The sequence below is a fragment of the Canis lupus genome, chromosome 32, assembly GCF_048164855.1.
Source record: "Canis lupus baileyi chromosome 32, mCanLup2.hap1, whole genome shotgun sequence".
NCBI lineage: Eukaryota > Metazoa > Chordata > Mammalia > Carnivora > Canidae > Canis > Canis lupus.
In genome coordinates, this window is record NC_132869.1 from 20,356,194 (window position 1) to 20,382,477 (window position 26,284).

General features: G+C 39.8%; 1 protein-coding gene across 11 annotated transcripts in view; it reads right to left on the reverse strand.

Annotated features, from left to right (window-relative positions):
- Positions 1 to 3,070: 3,070 nt before the first annotated feature.
- The window catches only part of CYP19A1 (cytochrome P450 family 19 subfamily A member 1), a 121,693-nt gene continuing 98,479 nt past the window's right edge, over positions 3,071 to 26,284 (reverse strand). For all 11 annotated transcript variants that reach the window (XM_072808509.1, XM_072808502.1, XM_072808501.1 and 8 more), the window contains 7 exons: positions 19,773 to 19,927; positions 15,797 to 15,973; positions 13,237 to 13,351; positions 9,229 to 9,343; positions 8,631 to 8,793; positions 6,933 to 7,174; positions 3,071 to 5,708 (listed from right to left, as the gene is read on the reverse strand). In XM_072808509.1, coding sequence (XP_072664610.1) covers positions 5,460 to 5,708; positions 6,933 to 7,174; positions 8,631 to 8,793; positions 9,229 to 9,343; positions 13,237 to 13,351; positions 15,797 to 15,973; positions 19,773 to 19,927 — 1,216 coding nt within the window. In that variant the 3' untranslated portion in view covers positions 3,071 to 5,459. The remainder of the gene's footprint in view (positions 5,709 to 6,932; positions 7,175 to 8,630; positions 8,794 to 9,228; positions 9,344 to 13,236; positions 13,352 to 15,796; positions 15,974 to 19,772; positions 19,928 to 26,284) is intronic.

The window sequence follows — 26,284 nt, forward strand, 5'->3', positions numbered from 1 at the left end:
GAGACTTCTTGGCTTTCCTCACCAGGTGGTTGGATGGGAAGGGGGCACTCCCCCAAAATAATGAATGTGAGAGTGATTGATGCTGGAGACCTTAAGCCTTGGGGTCCAATCAGCCCAAGGATGACTGGTCTGGCTGGCACTGTGTATTAAGAACACTGAACTCAAATGCCTTTAGGTGAGAATGCTCCTTTTGTTCATAGAAGCTCTAAGAGTTGGCCTGATCATCTGATTTATGTTACCTGCCTGTCACCTCTAGACATTCTGATTCGAGATTCCTAACAACCTAGACACTACTGTATAGGTAGAACCAGCTTCATGTATGGGTGAAGTAGGTGCTATCATTTTAAGGGGTTCTCAAAGGCACTATCTCCTTTTCCCTCTTCTCTTTCCATGAGCCCGGCTTGCTGATGCCTAGAATTCTTTTGGGAAATCCTCTGGGCAAACAAAAGCCTATGTTGGAAGGGAGGATGACCTTTCAATCCTTAGCTTTGCTTTATCATTTATCTTAGGTAGATCTGAAAAGCAGATTAGAGGGATGCCTTGTTGGCTCAGGTGGTGGAGTATGTGACTTTTGATCTTAGAGTTGTGGGTTTGAGTCCTACATTAGGTGTAGTGATTACTTAAAAATAAAATCTTTAAAAACAGATTAGATAAAAGCAGACTTAAAAAAATTTTAGAGCAGGTTTTGATAAAAGAATCTGAGACACTGACCATGTGTATTGGAGTTATGTGTGGGTATGAGAGAGAAAGTCTAGCAAACAAGTAGCAAATGAATGTAAATTGGGTGGATGGAGGAATTTTTCTGGAATGAGGATAGTACCTGCTTCATAGTATAGTTGGGAGAATTAAATGGTAATGTAAAGGGATTAATAGAATAAGAAAGTAAATGCAGTCATTTTTGTTTTCTTGGTCTGAAGGAAGAAACATACTTTCACAATAGCCTGGAGTAGGAGGGAGGCAGAAGGGTGATGTGCTCAGCTACTTATCCAACCAAGCTTAGCTAGGCTAGCAGAGGAAGCCCATGTACATGGTGTCTGGTTGTGTCTCCTCCATGCCAAACACTTGGCTATTTGGAAATAATGAGATGAGGGACTGAATAGTTCACTGATACCTGGAATCCTTGTCAAATGAAGAAATAGCTGTCCATCATAGTGGACTTCTTAGAAGCATCTTCCAATTTGGCCAAAATAGAGGTGATTTTATGGCCATCATCAGCTCTGATTTGTTCACATGTGGTTATAGTAAATTACTATTTCTTAACTCTACTCAGTTACATAGTACTGCATTGGAAATGAATTGCAATTGTGCAAAACTAGAAATGCTCCTACTGGTTATGGAATAGCCTAATGGAATCTGATAATTTCCTATTGAGGGCGATATTGTCATCCACATGTTAGATCCCCCACCTTACACTAAGATAATTTTTATTTTTATTTTTTTTATTTTTTAAGATAATTTTTATAGTGCTCTCCCATGGACTATCTTTTTTTGAGAAAGATCCTGCAAACATACCTGTGTATGTGTGTGTGTGGAGGGGGGGGGGAGGTAGCTTAGGCAGAATCATTCAGATTTTATTGATGAAGGAACTGAGATATTTCCTGCTGTCATATTTCCTTGGGTAAGAAGGCAAGGAATGAACAAATCTTGAAAGGGGTTTACCTAACATCACAAAGTGGGAGAGTTGGGAAACTGAGCCTGGCCTCCTTAGCCTTCCAGCAGTGAGTCCTGTTGCAAAGAAGCAGCTTGATGAAGGGCCCAAGGACTTTGGAAGGAGAGATGGACTTGAGGGCAGGTCTCCTAAACTCCCTGGGTCTCTGTTCTCATGGATACAACATGGAGCTTCCTGGGGAAATTTTTAATATGAAAGTTGTCATGAAGCTTAAAATGAGAAAATGGATGTAGAAGCATCTGGCACATCTCTTGCTTTCTCCACTGCATGCGAAAAGCTTTGAGGGTGTCATGAGTCAGCCTAACTACTGAGCATCATCATTTTTATGCCTTTGCTTATTGAGAGGTTTCCCTGTACCAGACAGTGTCCTAAGAGTTTCACATGAATCATCCCTTGTAGTCCTCACAGCAACCTTCTCAAGTAATTATTATCCCATTTGGATTGATGAGAAAACTGAGGTATGGAGAGATTGAACAGCTTGCCCAACTATTTATTTAAGAAAAGGCTGAATCTGGATTCAAGTCTTCACTGTCTCCTTACTTATAGAGTCATGGAACTGAAAGGAACTTAAAAAAAAATCCACCTGGACCACAGGCTCAACCTCCAGGTCTTGTAATTTAAGATCTTCATCGCAAGAAATATTTTACTAATTCAGTAGTCCACCTCATTCATGGGGAATACATTCCAAAACCCAACAGGGATGCCTGAAACCACAGATAGTAACAAACCCTGTACATAGTTTTCTTCCTGTACAGAATCCCTATAATAAAGTTTAATTTATAAATTAAGCACAGTAAGAAATTAACAACAATAGCTAGTAATAAAATAGAACAACTGTAATGGTAGTAAGAAAAGTTCATTTAGGTAAGCCCTGTCCATTTAGCCTTGGAGAGTTTGATTTTTCTGAGCTAAGTCCAACTGAAAGTATCACAAATTCCATTCCACTCATTACTTTGACAGAATTTAATTTAGCAAATTGTTCTGCAGGTATGGGTGAAAGATTCAATCACAGAGCCCAGCTGATATATGAGATTAAGGAGGATCCAGCTAGCATTCTTTCTAATGGGCCAATGCCACACACTTAGGGGAATATTAGCACCATGAGTTTCCAAAGGTGCTGTTTATAAATAAAACTGACAACTTCTAACTCACATTTGTCAGTATGTGGGGGCTTTCTGTATGGGATTATTTTCTACTTGGAAGAGGAAAAAGTGTGATGTTAATGAAGGCATATGGGGGTGTCTAGTACACCTGAGGATAGGAGGGCACAATTATCTTCATAATTTCACAATAATAGAGCCCTTATAATACATGCATTTCACTGACAATTTCTTTGAAAACTGGTGAAAACGGAATCTACAGCATGTTCAAGAGTGATAAGTACATAACAATGAGGCAAAATTCTGAAGAGAAAACAGGATTTTCAAGTATATGTTGATCAGCTTAATGAAAAGTTGATGGTATTCCAAATTCCCTAGGCAAAGCCTGTACAGACATATGGGGTTTGTCAGTATAGACCAAGCAGAGTAAAAAGTTGATTACCCAGATAATTTGATTCTGAGAATTTGCTTGGATCAAACCAGCATTTCCCTCTTCTTGTCCTTCCTCTGCCCCCCACCCCCAACCCTAGCTTTTCCCCAGCATATTTTAATTTTTTCAAAATTTTTCCCCCAGCATATTTTTATATCTACAATGTCTCTATATAACTATATAAACCTTCCATTTGACTTTGTGTAGACATAGACCTCGGCTACATATATACATACAAAATACAGTAGATATTCCAAGGGAACTGGATGGGTGAAGTGTACACTGATCTGAAGTCTTTTTTCCTCTGCTATCTCTTGCCAGAGGCAAAGCAAAGTGTGTGTTAATAGTCATCAAGTGAATTGATTTGGATATATTAAATCTAAAATCCTGGCCTTTCTTTCAGGGGTCTGAATTATTTGGATGATTGTCCCGACCTTACTATGAATATATCCAGGTACACAGGCATATTTCTGTATATGTTTAGGCCATATAGATTATCCAAAGTTTAAATATTTCTTTCTTTACTAATAGCTATCCTTGAGGTCTTAGAATACCTGCTTCCCGTTTACTTGGATTCTGGGTTCAGTTAGATTATCTATGAGCAAGAGTGTCTCTGTTCAGTGCTATCCTTCCTCCACAGTAAATATAGGGAGTCAGAATGGGGGATTGGGAGGATGCCAAATAAAGAGCTCATGCTCTCAGAGTGCTTACAATTTAATACTCAGCTGCTGCTCTATTACCAAAAGGTAGGGTGAAAAGAGTATTCAAATGTTTTGATGGCAGTTGATTCAATGGCAAACATTTACTTACTTGTAATTTTTCAATTTTTAAATGGCATTCCTTAGATACAATCATATTGGCTATCTAACACAAGTAGTGGCACATGGAAAATTAACTTCTACTTGGTTCTCTTATTTTTTAAATTTTTTTATTAGAGAGAAAGAGTGTGAGTGAGTTATGGGGTGGGGGTTGCAGGGAGAGAATCTTAAGCAGGCTCCACATCCAGCATGGAGCCTGACACAGGGCTCCATCTCATGACCCTGAGATCATGACCTGAGCTGAAACTGGGAGTCGGATGCCTAACCGACTGAGCCACCCAGGCGCCCCATACTTGATTCTCTTTAAAGAACTAATTTACAAGGTGTGTATTTTATTCATGGCTATGTATAGTGATTCAATGAACTCCATAGTTGTTAAATGTTTAAGATAACTATTAAATCCGAGGTAGGATAAAAAATGATTGCAGGGCCTCCACCCTGACCATGTTCTCCACTGATCTGTTGCTATTGACTTCAAGGTTATGGAAAGAAAGGGGGGGGGGAACTGTTGAGGGAGAAAGAGGATGGAATAGGTTTGAATCCACTGGTTTGTGGAATTATATATAGATGTAGAGTTCTCCTTCCTCAAATCATTGGGGCCATTTTAAGAGTTAATAGATGTCATTATTTAAAGTTACTCTTGGTTAGCACTAGTGGAGCTAAGCAATGATGCAAACATGAAGAAAATTTTATGTGAATTTGAAATGCATTGTGTGATTTTTTTTTCCCCCCTACAGCAGATGTGTGGTCCTGATTGTATTTTACTCAGGCTATTACTAAATTACTTTATATTACCTGAATCTATATCTATTGTAGCAGAGGTGAGTGGCTGAGGCATCAATTGAGAGACTGGGAAAAGATAGTCCCCCTGTTCAATTTTTGCCAGTTAAGTCACCATGAATAATCAATCAAGAATTAGTTGAATAACTTGTAGAAAAAGTCAAATGCTGAATTTATAAGCATTTCTCCAAAGAATATGAATGTTGTAGAGCCTATCACTGAAAACTAAATCAAAATACTTTTATTCACATTAGCAGGTATGTTTGGCCCTAAGTACCCAGACATCAGCCAGCTTTTCTAATGGACTTGAGTGCTTCTGCCCGAGACCTCAAAATGCTCTTGGGGCAGGGCAGTGGAAATTTTGTGGGAAGGAGGACAGAAAGTTTGCTGATGGCCTAACTTTTCCAAAGCATGTTTTGTGGAATTGAGCATTTTCCCTGCAATCTCTTGGCCTCTATTTTCTCTGAAAGACAAGTTCTCTGGTTTGGACAAAAACAGATGACCAATGTCTCCTGACTTGCTGACAGTCCATATGAGGTATGGCTATAAAATGGCATAGGCCACCAAATGTTCACTGCGAGGATGACGCTACTTGGTAAAGACAGGCAGTTTCCATGTGAACTACTGATGAAATGCTCAGAGTAGATACTGATCAACCTTCTTTAGTGTTTGAGGCACTTTTCTGAATTTCTTGGGACAAAAACCATTTCCAGCAAGTTGTTAGTCTCATCTGGGTGTAAGGACAAGCCATATTTTTTCTGCATATTTTCAATACACTCTCCTTGCAATGTCTGCACGTGGAAACGTCTCAGAAGTGTAACCAGGACAACTTTCATCATCACCATGGCAATGTACTTTCCTGCACAGCTACGAGGTCCAAAGCCAAATGGCTGAAAATACCTGTAAGGAACCTATGAAAATAATCAGACAGTTAGCCAGAGTCATGCAATCTCTGTTTGATTCACTCTGAAAACACTGATCAATCAGAACGCTGTCACAGGGCTTAAACCGTGCTCTTCCCTCAATGAAATGACTGTAACTCAAATAAGTTCTTTTATCCATCCAATATTATTCACCCCCTCTGATATATGCCCAACCTTGGACAGTCCCTACCTTTACCTTTCACACCAATTTGCTGAGATAAAGCAATGCACATCATCATATTACAGCCAGTGTTAGCATACTCAATTAGGTCTATGGGATGACCACAGCTCTACTACTCTTCTGCGTGTCATTGAGGCAAAGATTGTTTTTGTGCAAATATGTTGACTCCTGCCTGGCCTCTTAGTGCCAAGCATCCAAATATTTTTAGTTATGTGAAAAATTAATGGGGACCACATCTGTCTGTCTTGTTACCATCTGTGCTTACATAGTACCTGGCTCAAAGTAGAGGCTCAGGAAGTTTTTGTTGACCAGTTGTCAACATAGATAGCATGGGTTGCTCACCTAGGAGCAGAATGAATTAGAGAACTGGAGTAATTAAGATCATGTTTCTATATCATATGCAAATGCAAGAAAGAACAGTGAGGGAAATATCTGGAAAATTTTGATTAATAAATATCAGTGCCTAAAATTTGACATAATAGAAGCTGCATCTACAGTATATTTCAAGGATGGAAAAAGCTGAAGCTCTTCTGGTTACTGAGTTCTATTTAGAATGGGAACTAGTGTTTATGGGGCCATTTGGTGAACCAAAGGCAGACTGCAAAAACTAAATCTTTTGGTCTCATTTGATATCCATCTGAAACACAACTGGACTTTCCTTTGCTTAGGTGGTGCTAAAGTTGACTCTACATGATTACAAAGTGACAAGTTGAAATGGAACAGTAGGTTGGTTGGGTTAAATAACATTTGCCTCATTGTAGCCAAATTAAGGGCCTGGATTTTTCACATTTTGACCCATTGTGTGGCCACCATGTGGGATACTTCTCAGAGCTGGAGACCTAGCATCCTTGGCTTGAGGATGAATATGGTAGTCATGTTCTAAGCTAGAGGAAGCATGTGCTTCTGGTGAGGCAATAGAGGGGAATAAGTAAATAGAATGAAATGTACATGGTGCAAACACAGAACAAGAGAGGATTTAACAGTTGACATTTCTGAGAGTGGCACACTTGGTTTTAAGGAAGGGCTCTTACATTCTTTGCAAAGTTTTCAAGAGTAAATTCATTGGGCTTGGGGAAAAACTCCAGTCTATGCATTCTTCCAATATTCAGGATAATGTTAGTCCCCTTTTTCACTAGGTAGCCATCAATGATATCATCCTGTAAGGCTTTGCGCATGACCAAGTTCACAACAGGCTGGTACCGCATGCTCTCGTAGATAAAGTTTTCCACCACTTTTAATTTTTGCATATCATCAATCCTTATATCTCTTTCACCTGTGGGAGTAGATAAATAGGACAAGGAGATAATGATAGTTTCAATATGTGATGGGCAATAAAACTCCCATAGTTTCCACAGAAGAGTCTGCTCCTGGCTGAACGTTTTTGTTTGTTTGTTTGTTTGTTTGTTTTCCTATAGTTTTAATGCAAACCAGCAATCTGGGCAAAATAGGTCATTTGGTTCAAAGAGTGCTTTGTAAAAATTCAGATTTGAAGCCAATTACTATAAAACCTAGGAGATTTCATAGAAAAGTCTGGATTTCTGGAAAAATAAGAAAACCTGATAAAACTGGGCCCACAACACTACATGGCAATGATGGGCTGAACTTGAAGGCCAATGAGCCCTTTAGAAGGGGCATCCACCTTCAGTTTTATGTAGACCTACACAATCTGCTTCAAACATATATTTTCCTGGTCTCTGAGGTCTTCGAATTTTGTCTCCTACTGTAAATTCTAGGGAACATTTACTCCTTCTCTAGTCAAAATGAGATGGTGAATTGAATCCCTTTCAATGAAATTTTCTCCTCTGGTTACCTGTGCAGTCATCTGCCCAGAATGCATCACTGATAGTCCCTCCTTCCATCTCATCAAGAACAACCTATTGTACTAGAGGGGCAAGAACCTCCTCTCCCTGCCACAGCAAAATAGGTGCTTCAGCTAAACTCTCAGTGTGCTGGGGATTGACAGATACTTGGCACTGTTTCAGATTGGTCTGACACTGGTCAGAGAGGCTTGGATTATTCCCAGAATTGGCAAAGCTTCAGAGCATCGTCAAATGAGTTACCACATTTGCAGAATCAAAATCAGCCTAGAAGCCTAGAGTCCCAAGGCAGCTCTGTCTCCTGTACAGCCATATCATTCAGAAAGGGTCTCATTTGGTCAGAGAACTCTGACAGCCCTGCCCCTTGTATGCTGCTCTTTGTATACTTTAGGGTGTAATGGGGTACATTTATTTGGGATGGGGAGGTAGAAGGGAAGATGACAGAGAAGGTAACCAAAGGCATTCCATAGTAAGTAATTACTGTAGCCAGTTCCCTGGATAGACCCACAAAAGCATTTGGCCTGCGTAAGGTAGGCAGAGCATTTATGTGCACATTAAGAAAAACATTGACGAATACGCAGCAAAGAATGAATAGTGGTTCCCCCTGGGGAATGCAAATGAGGCTGGTGAGGAGAGTGGAAGGGGTCAGGGAGTGTCACCTTTTGCTTTATACCTATCTCTATTTAAAATTTTTTCAATGAGCATGCATTGTTTTTATAATGAAAACAAAAACACAGAATGGAACTAACTTTTCAATCCATGTGGCATAACCAGATGGGGCAAAATGACTACCATTATTGTTCTGTGGGTGGATTGTAATAAAGATTTTGTTTGAAATCATATTCTTAGGACATAAGAAGCTGACCTTAGAAGACGGTTACTAAGCTCTATTACTAGTTGATCAGTTCTTACCTACAACAGCCTGGATCTCCTTCATTATTGATTCTTCAACCTTAGGGTGCTTTGCAATGAGAAATAGCATAAAGAACACAGAGACAGACATGGTGTCTGGTGCTGCGATCAGCATTTCCAGTATGCACTGGTTCACATTCTCTCTTGTTAAGTCACCACGTTTCTGAACAAAAGAGGGAAGAAAAATTGGAAAAGTAAATTTATGCTTCCAAAAAGGAGGGGGAAGGGACAGTCATGATCAAAAGTATCAACAAAATGGAGTCATAAATATTACACCTCTGTAATTGACATTTTTTTATAATAGTCTTCAGCTGAAAGAGGACAAATTTAACCAATTGTCTATGTATTTACTGTCTTTAGGCTCCTCTATTTTCATATTTTGTATTGTGCAGATACAGAAGTTTCTATCTTAAAGGTCATTCTTACCAGAATGTCTAATGAGTGGGCTCTTGGGGTTGCCATTATAGAAGTACAAGAGCAAATAAATACTTATATGCAGAAGTATACAACAATTACAAGAGGGAATCTTTATACAACCTACACACAAACAGTCAAATACATATGTTGTGTGGAAATTATGATTAATCTAGGTCAGTACCTCAGCAAAAATCAATTCAGTGGCAAAATCCATATGGTCTTCCAGTTTCTCTGCTGTGGAAATTCTGTGTCTTTTTTCTTCTATCAGAATTTCCATGGCATCTTTTAAATCCTTGCTATAAAAAAAGGGGGGGGGTTTATAATCTATCTTTAGTTAAGACATGTAGAAAGTATATTCATTTGCCATTTGTTTAATAAAATTATCTGCTTTAATTGAAGCTATTAGTGCTCATGAATAACTGAATTTAAACTTAATTCTTCACAAATATCCTGAAATTACGTATTCATTATACTTCATGTTAAGGAACCAAATTTAGCTAGGATTTCTAGGTAATGATAGCAAAATGAAGGCCATAACTTGTAGTGAAAGGTTAAAAGCTGGTACCCAAATGGTAAATCCAATCATGTTTTCTGACTTTTGATGTGGCCAGTACAGTGTCTAAATTGAAAAACAAAACAAAAAACCAGCAAAGGCAAACCATACTCTCCACAGTTTGCCCCAGGCACCTTTACTTCCTGTTTTTTTTTTTTTAATTTAATTTGCCAACATATAGTATAACACCCAGTGCTCATCCCATCACATGCCCTCTTTAATGCCAGTAAACAGTTACCCTATCCCCCCACCAGCTTCCCCATCAGTAACCCTCTGTTTGTTATCTAGAGTCAAGTCTCTCCTGGTTTGTCTTCCCTTCTAATTTTTCCCCACTCAATTTCCCCTCCTTTCCTTATGGTCCCTTTCACTACTTCGTATCCACACAGCCTACTTCTATTGGCCCAGCTCTGGAAACAACTGAGTTTAAGATTTTCTATTCTAGAAAGTAAACGCAAAGGATTGAGTATTATTCTTGATATTCTCTTACCTTGAAGTTTCTGCCACATAGTAAATGTGAAGTAAATATTTATTGACTGACTGACTAGCCACATGGGTATGTAGAGTATATGCATTTTGACAGGGTGGAAGAGGGAAGAGCACATTGGGAAGGGAGAGTCAGTTTCTAGTCTGGATTGTTTTCTTTCTATGTAACCTACTTTAAGTCTCTTACATCTCTTTTAAAGTGAAGGTCTCAGACTCAATGAACAGTAAGTCTTCTGTAAGATCTAAACCCTGCTATTCTTGCATTTGTCTTGAAGTGTATACATCCATATGTAAATATTGTTGCCCAGTCTCAGGGGAGACTCAGGGGAGTCTCATTCTGCATTATAGTAAATGTACAATAAATGTACAATTTTCTTTCAAATTTTTGTTGACATGGTCACTTGTACAACCATGTTGATGATGTTGATGCAGATAGCCTCTATGTTTACTCCAGCTTAGCAGGAAAAGTAAGGGAAGATTCTACCCACTTTTTAAAGTTTCTTTTGGGCATCTCAAGGAAGGAAGGTGTTTCAACATTTGAAGACCTATTCTTCAGGCTAGTATAGTAATTGTGTTATTCTAAATAAGGATGCCATCCTTTGTGTATCTCTGTAAGCATGCCTGCAGAAATACACCTACCTCCCGATATACACCAGGGTTATAGTCACATTCATTCATTCATTCATTCATTCATCTATCAGTCCATTTATTCAGCAAATATTTGTTGATGCTCTTACAAGGAACAGATAACTCACTCAGTTGGTGGGCTGTGAATGCTCATAGCATTCCTACCTGAGCAGTGGCCCCTGAATGGTCTGGGAGTTGTTGAAATGCCCTTAGACTATGAATTCATGGAGAATTCCTTGGTGGAACTGCAGTCACTTCTGAACATCTGGGCCAGAATCAGGGGGCCCGTGAATGCTAATTGGGAATCCTTATTTGGATTAGAAGCTGGCCCTACATAAATTTGTGCATCTGAATTTATATGCCTGTAAAAACTGGGAGAATTGAGTTTAGTGACAATTTTCAGGGAATAGGAAATTTCTGACTTACAAAAACACGTAATACAAGAATATATCTGTGAGTCTGTGGTTTGGAACTTTTATACTAAAACAAGGGTGGCTAGGTTATCAGTCCAGGCTACAAACACTATTTAAGGTGTTCTGTGGTTAAAAGCCTTAAACTTGCCAGAATAAGAAGTTGAAAATGTACTGCTGTAATATTGGGAATTAAGACAGGCAGAAATATAAAATTGAATAATTAGGGATGGGAGTAGATGTCCCAGAATCCTTTCCATCAGTGTATTTCTAAAAAGTATTGCTATGACAGAGAAAGACAACTATTACATGATCTCATTTACATGTGGAGTATTAAGGCAAAACAAAAAACCCCAGCTCATAGATACGGAGAAGAGATTGGTGGCTGCCAGAGGTGGGGGGTAAGGATGGGCAAAATGGCTGAAGGGAATGAAAAGGTACAAACTTGTAGTTATAAAATAAGTTATGAAGACATTATATACAATATGGTGACTATAGTTAACAATACTGTATTACAGATTTGAAAGTTACCAAGAGAATAGATCTTAAAAATTTTCATCATAAGAAAAAATTTTGTAACTAGATATAATGGTGATCATTTCACAATATATACAAATACTGAGTCATGATGTTGCTTGTACACCTGAAAGTAATACAATGTTATATGTCAATTATACCTCAAATTTAAAAAAATATTGGCATTGTTGCAATGGACATGGTTGGGAAAGGAGATTAAAAGATTTCTCTAGGTCTTTACTGCTCTAGGACATAGGCGATATAGATTCATATACTAACCAGTGGCAAATATTCCATGTAGAAGGAATGTTGCTGAGCTAATTTCTATAGAAACCTAAGAGAAACCATTATACAGTTTCATGCAGTAAGTTTTTATGAGCTTGCTGGCCAAAACCAAAGCTAAACTGATGACTAGGAACTATAAAATGAGACTCTTTAGACCCATGCCAAATTTGAACATAGTGAAGTGATGGATCCTTTATCTCATTGATTCAAGTCACTATAAACTTTTTGGAAACTAAATGAAATGTGTAAAGACCCAAGTGGCCAAATCACCCACCTAATACTCACCAACCACATGAGAATATATAAAGCAACAAGATGTCTTCCTTCCTGGAAGCTAACACTGTTAAATTTCAAAATATACAAACAAAGTACACAAAAAGTTGGGTCTTCAAACAAGTTGGGGAACTTTTTGAGATGGAGGATTTAAGATCATCAGGGACATCTGGTGGAAGATATGAACAGAAGGAAGAAGAAAACTAACATATTTAGTGCCTTCTATGTGCCATCCTCTGTGTTAGTTGCCCTACATAAAGGATTTCATTAACCTGTATCTCTCTTCTAAATGGTAGGTTACATTTTACTTTGAATAACTGCCCAAGGCCATTTAGTTACTAAGTGGTAGAGACAGGATATAAACCAGGTCTGTCTGCCTCTAAACCCCATGGGCTTTTTAATGGTGTCTGAGCGGGTAGTGTTCGGTGGCTGGCTACTTACACTCTGAAAACCTTTTTTTTTAGACTGTGGGCTATTGGGCATTTTTCCAGTTTTTGTCAGAATCGTCTATAACCAAAGCAAAGCCATTTAACAACAGCTTCAGGATCCCCCAAAGACATAATATACATGACTAAGAAAAGGAAATCCCACATTTTATTGAAGTCCATTATATTCAAAAATTCTTTTGAGACTACTGTCAATTCCTACAAGTTGAATTATGTTAAATTCATTCAGAAGCAACATGACTATAAAATGATTTTGTGTTTCCAATTTCCAGATACGAAAAGAAAGTTTTGACAGATAATAATGATAGGCTTCAGCCAACCCTTCTCTTCAACTCAAACTCCACTGCAGTGTCCTAATTCCAGACATGGGGCTCGCAGGCCACCCACTTGGCCCCATTGTTGAAAAGCTGCCTGGGCCCAAGGCCTCCCTCACTCTTTGGTCTGGCCACATGCAGCCAAATTGCTATAAAGTGTTTCACAGCTTCCCCGTGGGCTCTGAAGAGTAGAAAGCTAGCTGAAGAGGCCAACAATAGCAAAGACACAACCCAAAGTCAATCCAATCTCACTGATAAGTTTTCCAAACTTGTGTTACTTACACAGACTTTTCATACTTTTTGTATAGCCAAGAAATCTTAAAGAAGATGTCTGGTTTGAGAAGGAGAGCTTGCCACGCATCAAAATAACCCTGGATTTTAACCACAATGGCACTTTCTGGAAAAACAAAACAAACAAAAGAGCAGAGTAGTTGAGCAAAAATGTGAGCCCAAGAAGGGTACTCTGAGAAGAGAAGATCCCCTGTGTAGAGTTTCTTACAGCCTGGGCTTCTAAGTTAGGCAAGGTCCCACTTTCAGTGGGCGTTTGAGCCATATGAATGCCACTAGACAAATCAACGTTGATTGATTCTTCTTGGCATCTAAATCAACCAAGTTAACCAGAGATTTGCCACTTTTCAAGTTTGTGTTAGAGGCACAGCCTAGAATCTCAAATGCCCCTCCTTGACTGAGTGTTCAACTCCTCCCTGTTTTTTTGGATGATGGGAAATAAGAGGGACACCAGTAATCATGGCTGTTATTCTCCTCAATTCTGGCACCTGGGAGGGAAAAAAGCCACGCCACTTTCCTGTTTACATTTTGGTCCAGACTATAGAATTCATCTGAGTATCTCTAATATCTTGTCCCAAGGCTCATGCATAGTCAGCTATTAATGGATGTCCTTTAATTAAATTGCATGTTTGGGGAAAGAAAACCCCTTCTTTTTTTCAAATTGTACAAAAAGGAAGGAAATAGGCATTTATTTTCAACTGCCAAATACCAGTCACCATGTAAAGTGCTTTACAAAAGAGACCTCATTTAATCCTTATAATCTTGCTAGGGGAGTGGTAGTGTCATCACTTTTCCAGATGAAGAAACTGCAGTTCATAGAAACTGGGAAGCTTGCCTTACACCATACAGCCAGTGTGGCAGGCAGGCCCTTAGGCTGGACCCCAGCCTTACCTGACCTCAGAGCAATGTTCTTTCCTCTTTGTTGCACTGGCTCTCTCAGGCAAATTGAGAGTTTAACAAGGATGGGATATGGAGAAGGGTAGAAACATAACTCTGCATGGGTTATGTAGGTTCTTAGCCTCATAGCCTGATCCCTAAATTAACAGAGATTTACAATTCTCTTTACTTCATCTTTCCTAAGAACTGAGGTTAACAGGGAACCATGACACAGGGACTTATAAAATAATGGACTTGCCTAACCTTAGGAGAGCTGCATGTAGGACAGGCCAGCTGGGATTAGAGTTCCTGTCTGAAAAGGATCAGACAAGGAGTGTGACTAAAAATACTCAAGAGTGACTGAGGCTCCCATCCAAATGACAGTCAGATGAGGTTTCTATGACTCTTGTAGGGAGTAAGTAAAGAGCAGGGGAGAGGAAGAAAGCAGAGCTAGAGAAGAGAAAAGAAGTGCTTATAGCTTGTCTGTTCGTCCAAAAGTGGCCAATTAGGCAGCAAGTGTGTCAGCTCAGCTGCTTTGGGCCAGTGTTAAAACAAGACCCTGTTCTCATGCCTGAAATGTTCCTCCCTCAGACCTGGATGTGGCTCACACTCTTACTGCATTTAAGCTTATGTCTAGGTGTCTTCCCTGCGCAGGCCTTTCCTGACAACCCTCTCTGTGATAGCCTTACCCACTCTCCCTGTGACACCTCTCCTTCACTTTCTATCCCCTTGCCCTGCTTCATTTGTTCTTCAGGGCAGTTAGTATTGCTTAATGTATTATTAGATATTTACTTGTTTGCTGTTTATATTGCCACTGGGATGCAACCTCCTTGAAGGCAAGGACTTGATCTATTTTGTTCACTGTTCTATCGCTAGAACCCAGAATGATGCCTAGCAGAAAATAGGCAATTAGCAAATATTTTTTGAATGAACGAATGAGTCAGTGAACATTCTAGAATTCAGGGAAAATTACATTAAGCTGGACATTAAGCTGGACAACAGCAGAATGGAATTAACATAACTGATTAATGGGTTTTTTTTTGATGATGATAGAGTTGCATGTACGTGTTTTAATATTAGTTTCTGTAATAGTGAAGGGAGTGGCTTTTTGAGTGAGACATTCTTGCCAGAATTGTTATAATGCTAAATGACAAACTGTATGTAAAGCAACTTTTTTTTATAGTAGATGCTAAATGAATGGTAGCTATTTTCATTATTTCCAGCAGCAGCACCAGCACCATTATCATTATAGACAGTTTTCATGCTTAGTAGCTTTGAGGGAGGTGTGTGTATGTATATTTATGTATATATGTGTGTTTGTATATCTGTGTGTGTATGCATCCAAAAGAATGGTTGGAATTGGTTAAATATATCATTTTGATTGGTGGTAGGTTATGTTAATGGCCAAATGAACTGATACATTTGTTAAGTTTTGACTGTGGGTAGAATCGTATTTCCCAGAGCAATGAGGAGATATACAAAAGAGGAGATGGACCCTATTTAGAGAAACTTATATCTTATAAATGAACAAGGCAGACACACTAGGAAAAAAAAAACCCATAAGGATACTTAGAGATGTTCTAACAAGAGTGCTGTACAAAACAGTATATCTTTCCTTGGGTCTGTTACCCTTTCATCCCCTTGTTCAATAAAGGGCAGAATGTTAATTCTCAAGTACCGTCCAAGGGGATCCCCAGGAAGAGAATGTTAGAGGTGTCCAGCATGATGCGCCGCATGAGAGTCAACACGTCGACATAACCCAGTTCGTTGCTGACTTCCTCCAACCTGTCCAGATGCGTTATGATGGATCCAACACAAACTGTTACCATACGCACGAGGCCGGGGCCAGACAAAGCTGAGGGGAACACATCAGAGAATGAGTCACTATGAACTCAGGGGCACACACAATCAGGTTATTTTGGCCTTTTATGTTTGGAGTTTACTGTACACGATTTTTTATTCAGTAATTTGGCAGAAGTGTTCGTGTTCTTTTTTATACCTTTCTGCAGTCTCCTAATTTTCTACAAATATACATTACCTTTATGGGTGAAAGTGTATGAATGAATGAATAAATAAATATTTTAAACAAAATATTGAAAATTAAACTTTTCACATTATGGCAAATCATTTGTGAGACTGCAAGTGAAATGTTTAGTACTTGTGGTCATAAATCACAAATCAGTGGTTTTCCATATTTGTTGTATATATATATTTCTCTAAAGGTTTGGATTTGGCAAGGGTGATATTTATTTCATGCTTCAGCAGGTGGCAGGGTATTGCTATAGAACTACTCAAATTAGACTTTAGCTATTTGATCTAAAGTGCTTCCTGTTTACTTGTGGTTTATGAGGTTCAAAATGCTGGTCTTAAAATTACCATAAGTGTTCTTCTCTTAATTTTAGTTTCCCTTTGAACTACTTCTAGATTTGTTTTACTCAACCAAGGTCATGATAGCTAAGCAAATTTTCTTATTTATTTGAGAGAGCGAGGGAGGGAGGAAAAGAGAGAGAGAGAGAAAGAGAAAGAACATGACGGGGAGGAGCAGAGGGAGAGGGAAAAGCAGGCTCCCCGCTGAGCAGGGAACCCAGTAAAGAGCTTGATCCCAGGACCCTGAGATCATGACCTGACCTAAAGGCAGACGCTTAACTGACTGAGCTTCCTAGGTACCCCTTGGTTCTCATCACTGAACTGGGTACCCAAAATACAATGATAGTCAAGACATAGTTCCTACCCTCAAGGAATTTTTTTTTAAAGATTTATTTGTTCATTCATGACAGAGAGAGAGCAAGAGCGAGAGAGAGAGAGAGAGAGAGAGAGAGAGAGAGAGGCAGAGAGAGAAGCAGGCTCCATGCAGGGAGCCTGACGTGGGACTCGATCCCGGGTCTCCAGGATCACACCCCGGGCTGAAGGCGGCACTAAACCGCTGGGCCAACAGGGTCGTCCCCCTCAAGGAATTTATAATGGGGTGAGGGGCAAAGTGGCAGATCAGAACCTCACCAAATATCATCCTAGGTAATGTGTTATGCTAGAGGTGCGTGCAGAGTGCTATAAGGTACAGAAAAATGGGCCTACTAAAGGATCCTGAAGGGTCTGGGAGGCTTTTTGAGAAGTGGATGCTTATGATAAGTTTTGAAAGAAGGTAAAAACTACCTACATTAAGAAAATTTGACAAGGATGCATTCCACAGAAGGAAAGAACAGGATACTCCAAGACAGAGAAGGGTAGATCAGCACTGTATGCCCAGGGCACTGTAAGTAGGCCCTTGTACCAGATGAGTTTAGAAAATTCTATTAATCTAAAATATTTTTAAATTCTATTAATTTTTGCATGGCAAGGCGGAGGATGTTGGTATGTGAGAATTAATTGCTCCTAAATACTAGTTCACATGTTCCTAATGTACCTGGGCCAAACAGCAAAGTAAAATAAAACTTACAAATCTTGTCATTTGGAATGACATGGATCAACCTAGAGGGTATTGTGTTAAGTGAAGTAAGTCAGACAGAAAAAGACAAATACCACATGATTTCACTTATATGTAGAATCCAAAGAACAAAACAAATGAACAAACAAATGGAAAGAAATAGACTCAAATACAAAGAACAAACTGGTGGTTGCTAGAAGGGAGATGGTGGGGGATGGGTGAAATAGGTAAAGGAGATTAAGAGGTACAAACATTCAGTTATAAAATAAATCATGGAGCTATAATGCACAGCATAGGAAATACAGGCAGCAATATTGTCAAGTCTTTGTATTCTGACAGATGGTGACTACACTTATCGTGGAGAGCATTTCATAACATGTATAATTGTTGAATCACTAACTTGTACACCTAAAACTAATATAATACTGTATGTCAATTATACTTCAACAAAAACAAACAAAAAACATACTTCTATAGGATCTTACAGCGTTATTTCATTTATTCTTCATGATAGTCCTAGAATTAATGTTCTGTTGTATTTATCACCTTTTGTGGAGAAGGAAACCGAAGCTCAGAGAGGTTGAGTGACTTGTCCAAGGTCATATAGCTAGTAAAGTGGCAGAACTAGGACTTGAACCCACAACCTATAATCCTGAGTCCTATAGTCTTTCCATTATTTCAGTCTGCAGTTTTCTAAGGTATGAGAGGATAGATCTGCCCCAACAGGAGTGGTAGACAGAATAATAGCCCCCTAAAGCTGTCTAGGTCCTAGTCTCTGGAAACTCTCAATATGTTACTTTACATGGAAAAAAAAAAAAAAGGACTTGGCACATATGATTCAAGTTAAGGAGCTTGAGATGGGGAGAGTATTGTGAATTATCTGAGTAGGCCCAACCTAATTACATGAGTCCTCAAAAACAAAGAACCTTTTCCAGCTGTCATCAGAGTCAAAAAGTGATGTGATGATAGATGGATGGTCTTGAGATATATGATATAGAAAGGACCCGACCCACTGTTGCTAGCTTTGAAGACAGAGGTAGGGGCCATAGGCCATGGGATGCAGGTGGCTTCTGAAGCTGGAAAATACAAAGAAACAGATTCTCCTCTGGAGCCTCCAGAAAGCAATACAGCTCAGCCAATACCTTGATGTTAGCCTGTTGAGACCCATGCCAAACTTTTGACCTATAGAACTATAAATTAATCGATATGTTGTTTTAAGTCACTAAGTTTGTGGCAATTTGTTACAGCAGCAATAGAAGACAAATAGAGTGGAGTCTACAATAGAGTTGTACTGAGTCTTGGTTATGGGCAACTCTGTAGAGGTAATCAATGCTCAGCAGAACAGGCATAGTTTTTCCCTGTCTCAGTAGCCACATGGGAAGCATCCAAGTTCATTCACTACAGGGCTGACTAGAGGGAAAAATATTAATGGTGCATGGTCAGACCTAAAATCCATCTATCCCCAGATTCTATCACTGACAGTGTTTACAGGACATGATTATCTTACTTGATGTTGATGTCAAAGACTGGACATGTATATTCCCCAAATGCTTCATTTCTAGCAAAATACAGTAAAGGGGGAAATCACTGACAAGGAGTTTGGGATCAGGTCCGTGCTCATCTATTACTTGCTATGTTGTCTGAGCAAAAATCACAACCTCTCTAGGACTATATTTCCCCAACTATGAAATTCAGAGACTGGATGAGATGACATATACATTCCTTCCTAGTTCTAAAATTCTCTAATTTTATTCATAAATAGCTTTCTGTTAAAACATCTGGGATGTCAGTCAGTGATTCAGCAAACACATTGTGTGGCTATGTTTAAATCAAACATGTGACTGACAACATTAAATTCTTAATTGAAATGATCCTAAGTACAGAGCTCCATCTCTTCTTCATGTCCTTGGAATTGCTTTGTGCATCAATAGGAAGAATGGAGCTTGTGGTGGTTAAAAATGTAGGCACTGACATTGTCTTCTGGGCCACCATTTACTAATTTGGGGATGTTGGGTAAATTAGCCTATTTATTTAAGCTTCAGTTTTCTTATGTGTAAAATGTAGATGACAAGAGTATTTACCACATGGGGTTGCTGTGGGATTAAAATATCAAGTACTTAGAATAGTGCCTACCATATCTTATTACTTCAAAATAAGTGAAGCAGCAAAACTTAAATTCCAGAAAAGGGGGCATTTTTATAGATAAAATAGAATGTCACTGGCACCTGATTACCTTTTGTAAAGAAGGGTCGAATAGCTTTCCAGAGTGTTGGATTGTTGTTAAATATGATGCCGTTTTCATGCATGCCAATGCACTGCAATCCAAGTTTGCTGCCAAATCGGGAGCTGTAGTGACTGTGCTTCATTATGTGGAACATGCTAGAGGACCTGCAGAGACAGCAAACCTTAGTGTTAATTTTTAAGGGTTAGGAGAATTCATGGTGATGATTTTGACTACCAGGTGGCTCTCTTAGCAAATGCCTGTTGATCTGAATGTAAGGCATTCTAGGGGTGTCTGAGTGGCTCAGTCGGTTAAGCGTCCATCTCTTGGTTTTGGCTCAGGTCATGACATCGAGGTCCTGAGATTGAGCTCCATGTCCTTCTGGCTTTGTGCTCTGTGGGGAGTCTGCTGGAGATTCTTTCCCTCTCCTTCTGCCCCTCCCCCACTTGCACCTTCTCTCTAATAATCTAAAAAATATAAATACAAGGCATTCTAGTAGTCATATTGAATAAGCATTTGTTAGCATAAGAACATCCCTCTCCAGTTGAAATATTTCTACCTACTGAGTGCCTGCTTAAGCATCACCAAAGATAGAACACCCACACACTATTCCTTATTTCCCTTTAAAAAAAAAAAAAAAAAAAACAACTCCAACTCACCAAAATACTACCCACTGCTGGGGTCAGAGCTGCAAGGCCTTGAGAGACTGAGACCTTCACACCACCAGAGAGTCCAGAAAGCCTCCTGCCCGACTCCAGACACTGCCACTCCCTGCAGGAGTGAGTCTCAGAATCTAGAGTTCCTGGAAATGCTGAAGTCTTCTTCAGTTTGGAATTGGTGGTTCTGCCTTGAACCACCTATCCTCAGAATCTCTAATCAGGACTGGCCCCTCCAGTGGGTATCATTCCGGGCATGAAGGACATCTTCTGGACACTCCTGATTCTCGGCTTATCTGGCTGGGCTGAGCCTGGAAGGCTGTCTGGGCTAGTGACAGCAGTTATCTTGGGATTCTGCATTCCATCCTGACTCATCAAGGTCTCCAGGGGCACAGAGTTCTCTCAGGATATAGGGCATGGTGAGCCATTAGATAGCACTTGAGGTAGCAACATGGGGACCTTGCCAACAGGCTTCCTTGACCTTCTCAGCTCCTCCTCACTGTTTTACCTCCATCCCCCACCATGCCCAGCTTTTAAGGCCGTGGAGGAACTAGGAAGGAAGAAGCAGCTCCTTCTGTCTCGCCCCTCTGTACCCATTTCCTCCTCTAAAAGCTGCTTCCTGCACCCCACATCCCAGGAGGGGGGCAATTTAGGCATGATAAGGCACTGAGAGTTATGAAATGTTATAAAATTCTAGCTGAAGAAGGCATAGGAGCCTGCACATGTGAGGCCAGTATTCTCTTCTTCTGTAGAGAGAGACTGACTTACTTTGTTGAGATGTTAAGACTTCTTGGAAGTAAGCTTATGGCATTAGAAGGATAAATGGGTAATTCGAATAATTTAATCAAAAGGATAAAGGACAAAATAAAAATTACTCTCTTCAGGATAAATGGTAGGTGGGTTTATTGGAGGGCAGGTGCAAGCAGCATGGGGAGTGAGGGGGAAGAGAGCTGAGATGAATGCTGTAGAGTGAAGATTTGGAGAGACTGGACTCCTAGCTCAGTGCTCAGGAAGGGAAGTCTGTCAGGAATTTATGGAGTTGAGAATTATGGAATAAATTGGTTTTTCCACCTGTCAAGAAATGCTGTAGGTGACTGCATGGGACTTTGACTGGAAAATCGGTTCATGCAGGGCTCATGGGGAAGCAGGCTAGCTGGACATGAGCTGAATGACAGCTAAGGCTGTGGATGGTGTGGGTCAGGAAACTGGAACTCCAAGATGGAATGGGCTAATAAACTATGTGGCTAAGCCTTCATAAGCTGAGCAAGATGGACATTCCATGCAGACAGACAGGACAAGTGTTTATTGGAGGATGGAGAAGATAACAAACAGGACCTATGGTGCCTCTATGTCTGTTATCTCCATAAATGCCAATATCATATTGTAGGTGTAGACCAGACACAGACACCACTTGGAAAAATCAAATAAGGTTATCTAGAGGATATGGAAGAAAGTCAGAAGAGTGAGGATAAGAGGCAGACAAAACACTGCAGAAGAGGGTGCATCCTCACCCACAGGGGCGCATGCTCATGGTTGAGTGAGTGAGGGAAGGAAGGTCACATGTCAGCCACTTCCTTCTAAGGCCCTGCCCTTCCATACAGAAGGCTGGAGCATGCTGCCTCAGAGGCTCTGGGCCCTCAAACATCCCTGTCCTGCTGAGTAGATGCTAGGAACACAGAATACCCAGAGGACCACAGAGTTTGTGCTCACTTACAAAGTCTTGTTTATCATCTTCGGCCTCCCTGTACTACCAGAGCATGTACATATTATCCAGTACATATATTACCCAGACTCCTCTGAGGCACACGACGACAGGCTCTTCAGATCACAAGAGTGATGTCACAGTATTTGTATGTGGACAACATGGACAAATGCAAACTCCCCTTAGTAAACTGTAAGCGTAAGCAGATTTACTTTCCTCCATATATATTTTCAGTAACTTCAAAATATTTCCACTCAAGTATATTTAAATCGATTGCCATTTTTCTTGGAGATGGGGAGAAAAAGGGAGCAGAGTTTGGGAATTAAAACAAGGGGCGGAGTGGTTAGCAGAGACAGGAGTAGAGGTTTTTTGGCAGTGTGACGATGGGAGGCGTGAAGAAAGCTGAGGCAGGGTAGACTGTCAGGAGTGTGACTTTTGGCCATGTTAACAGTGCTAGAGCCAGGCCATGTATAAATGTTGCCTACCTGTGTATGCTCTGGTGGGGATTGTAGGTAGAGCTCAAGTAACATAACCTTTGATCTCGGGCCTTAAGAACTAAACTGCTCAGGTCTGCTAGATAAAATAGCTCCCCCAAAGCATTTTTCACCTGAGGATTACAAATTACCCCCTGTCTCTGAGACCAGAGCAGAGTTCAGAGGCAGAGATCATAAAGTTAGAAAGGGACTAAACATTTGAGCAGAGGAAGAGGAAGGACATATGCACATTATTGCAAGAAAGCAAAATATATTTATAAACTTCTGATACTGCAAAGGAGGATATTTTCTGGTGTGGGAGGAATAGAGAGAGAGAGAGAAAGAAACAAACAACATGGTGCCTTAAATGTGCAAATTCAACATACATAAAATATCATCAATGTTATATTTTAGATGCTGTTATTTTTTAATTTTGGTGAACTTAGTATTTATACAAGTTTTTACATGTTCATTGCAACTTTGGTTCTTCCTCTCTACTTCTCCACTGAAATTTTGTTTCTCAGCTGCAAATTCTCCTACTCTGGGGCTTTTGTACACATAACTCTCAGAGATGGGGAGTAGCCTTTGTAGTATAGGCACCTGGTTCTTTCGCTGGGCTGGAGTGGCCATCCTACCACTTGCTCTTCCCTCTTAAAGTTGATACTTGGTTCCTAAAAGGATGACTTTGCCTTGATGAGGTTGTTCAGTTAATGCCTGTGAAAACACATTCCCAAAGAAGACATTGGGCCAAAGGAGCTGTGCTCTGGCTGAGTAGATTAGGCTAAAGGCTAGGTATTAGCTAAACCCTCACATTTATGATGGTTCCATAGTTCTATTTAAATTTTAAGAGGAAGACCCTGAAATAATAGCAATGTCAAGAAATGAAAATAGAATTATTATATGAATAAATTGTATACTAGATAATTTCTTTCAGGAAAAAAAATCTTGTTTTCAAATCAATATACTCTCTATTAGGTCAAATATTCTCTCGATTTGATTCCAGATAACATTCATCAAATGATCCCTGAGTTTCGGACAAGTTTTTCTCTTCCTAGCAACAAAAATAAAAACAAAAATCCAGATGCTTCTGTTTGTATTCCAAGGAATTAATTTGACTGACAAACAGCTAAAATTTTGTCCTGTACAGAAAAATTGTTCTATAAGAGGACTTAAAAGCTTATTAATATATTTCAGGACTTTAGCCTTCTCTTACCTTCCCCAACTTATTCTATAATTACAGCAGAAAATAAGTAATTTGTACATTCTTCATTCATAAATTCATATCTAAAAATTTTAAGTGCTCAGAGGTAAAGCAGTACACTATTTTTTTCTGCTTTGACACCTGGAGCTTCTATATACTGCATTAAATTAATCACATCAACCTGTCCATTTACTTTGAAGAATTACTAATGTATTTTTTGTATTTTTTTATTGGAGTTTGATTTGCCAACATATAGCATAACACCCAGTGCTCATCCCGTCAAGTTCCCTGCCCAGTGCCCATCACCCAGTCACCCCAACCCCCGCCCACCTCCCTTTCCACTACCCCTTGTTCATTTCCCAGAGTTAAGAGTCTCTCATGTTCTGTCTCCCTCTCTGATATTTCCCACTCATTTTCTCTCCTTTCCCCTTTATTCCCTTTCACTATTTTTTATATTCCCCAAATGAATGAGACCATATAATGTTTGTCCTCCGATTGACTTACTCAGCATCATACCCTCCAGTTCTATCCAAGTCGAAGCAAATGGTTACACGATACACAAAGATAAAATACTAATCAATTTTAAAAAGAGAACAAGAGACCCCAACCTTAAACCTGACTAAATGTGTATTAGTAAATGTGTTCTTTAGGGGGCGCCAACATCTCATTGATTTGGAGTCAGAGGCTCAGACTTGGCAGGGGACAAAGCTGACAAGACAAATGTGATACACCTGGCAGGAGAAGACTGACCGGCTGCAGGTGAGGGATTTCAAAAAAAGTCTTTTATCAAAATAGGCTGGCTCTGTCTAGCCAGAGTACATCAAGAAAGTGAAGAAAAGAAAATTGGTAAAGAACTAGGGACTCCAGCCCAGAGCTCTCAGGGCATTCAGGAAAATAGTAGAGACCTTGCTCCAGCCTTGTGGGCCTGCCCCATAACTCCAGTTAAGGGAGATGTTATACTGACTGGGAAGAGAGACCAAGGGAGTCCCCAGGCTCAGAAGGGATAGTGGGCAGTGTAAGTTGTATGGTAACTGGGGCCTGCCTGCCTTCTTTCCTCCCTCTCTCCCTTCCTCCCTTCCATAGTTGACACAGTGTTACATTAGTTTCAGGTGTACAACATGGTCATTCAACAAGTTGATACATTATGCCTTGCTCATCATGCAATGCTATTACAATACCTTTGACTGTATTCCCTATACAGTACCTTTCATCCTTGTGACTTATTCATTCCATACTGGAAGCCTGTATCCCCAGTCCCCTTCATTATTCTTCTTTAAACATGACTGAAGTCAAAAGATATTGCCAAAGTTGGCAAACCTATTATCTATTCAAAATGAAAAGTAGCCAGAGTAAGTTCTTGGGTAGTGAGGAGGAAGCCACCTTCAGTTCTGAATTTAAAGGACTCACACAGGGGCACCTGGCTGGCTCAGTTGATGGAACTTGTTATGACTCTTGACCTCGGGGTTGTGAGTTCGACCCATGTTGGGCATAGAGATTCCTAAAAAATAAAATCTTCAAAAAAAAAACAAAATCTTCAAAATCAAAAGGACTCATATCTGTGGCCAAGCTCAAGAATGATGAGTACTAGGAATATGGAGGAAAAATTAATGGAATAATTGGTGTTAAACATTTAAAAGCACTTGCCTGGGTAGACCTGTCTTGTGCCTGAGTCTTTCGATCCCATTGCCTTTCCCCTGTCCTTTGCCCCTCTACTATCTGCACTCACCCAGCTGAAATACTGGAGTCACTGTAAGAGAAAAACAATCTTTATAACAGAGAGATCTGGCTGTAACTACCCTACCCAATGATCACATTTAACATCCCTACTAGTGGGACAACCATTCCTTGTCTCCTGATGTGATGCAACATGAAGTGCCTACTATGACAATTACAAAAGTGTTAACCTGAATGCAACTGAGCCTTAAGACATAATATTCAGTTTATAAGAAATATAGGGAATCAAGGACTATGTTAAGTGACACCATAATATAATGAAATTTGGAAATGTGGAACATCACATAAAACAATTGACCTAATCTCTTCAAAAGGTCAATGTCAGAGGAGGGAGGATTCCTCTCACAGTTTTCCTGTTCATTTGAGTATTTTCTTAATAGAAAGTTGGGGGGGGGAAAACCCATTTTATCATCAATCATTAAAATTACTCTCTTCCATGCATTCTCAACTCCCTTGACCCTCTCCTTACTTTGTCATAGTTGCCTCATAAAAGCTCACCCCTGGCTAAATCCAACTCTTAGCTGACTCTGTGCTTGCCCCTGGCAGCTGAATGTGGCTGGGTAAAAAAACATACATGCACATGTTCATGTACATGCGTGCACACACACACACACGGACAGGTCCCAGTTAAATTCAAGTGAGCCCTTAGTGCAGCTGGCAAATCTACTACATTTCCCTAAGTCCATTCACAGTCACTGTTCTAGATGACTATTTTGTTCTGCCTCCTCTATCCTCAAGTATTTTACTTCCTCAGTCTT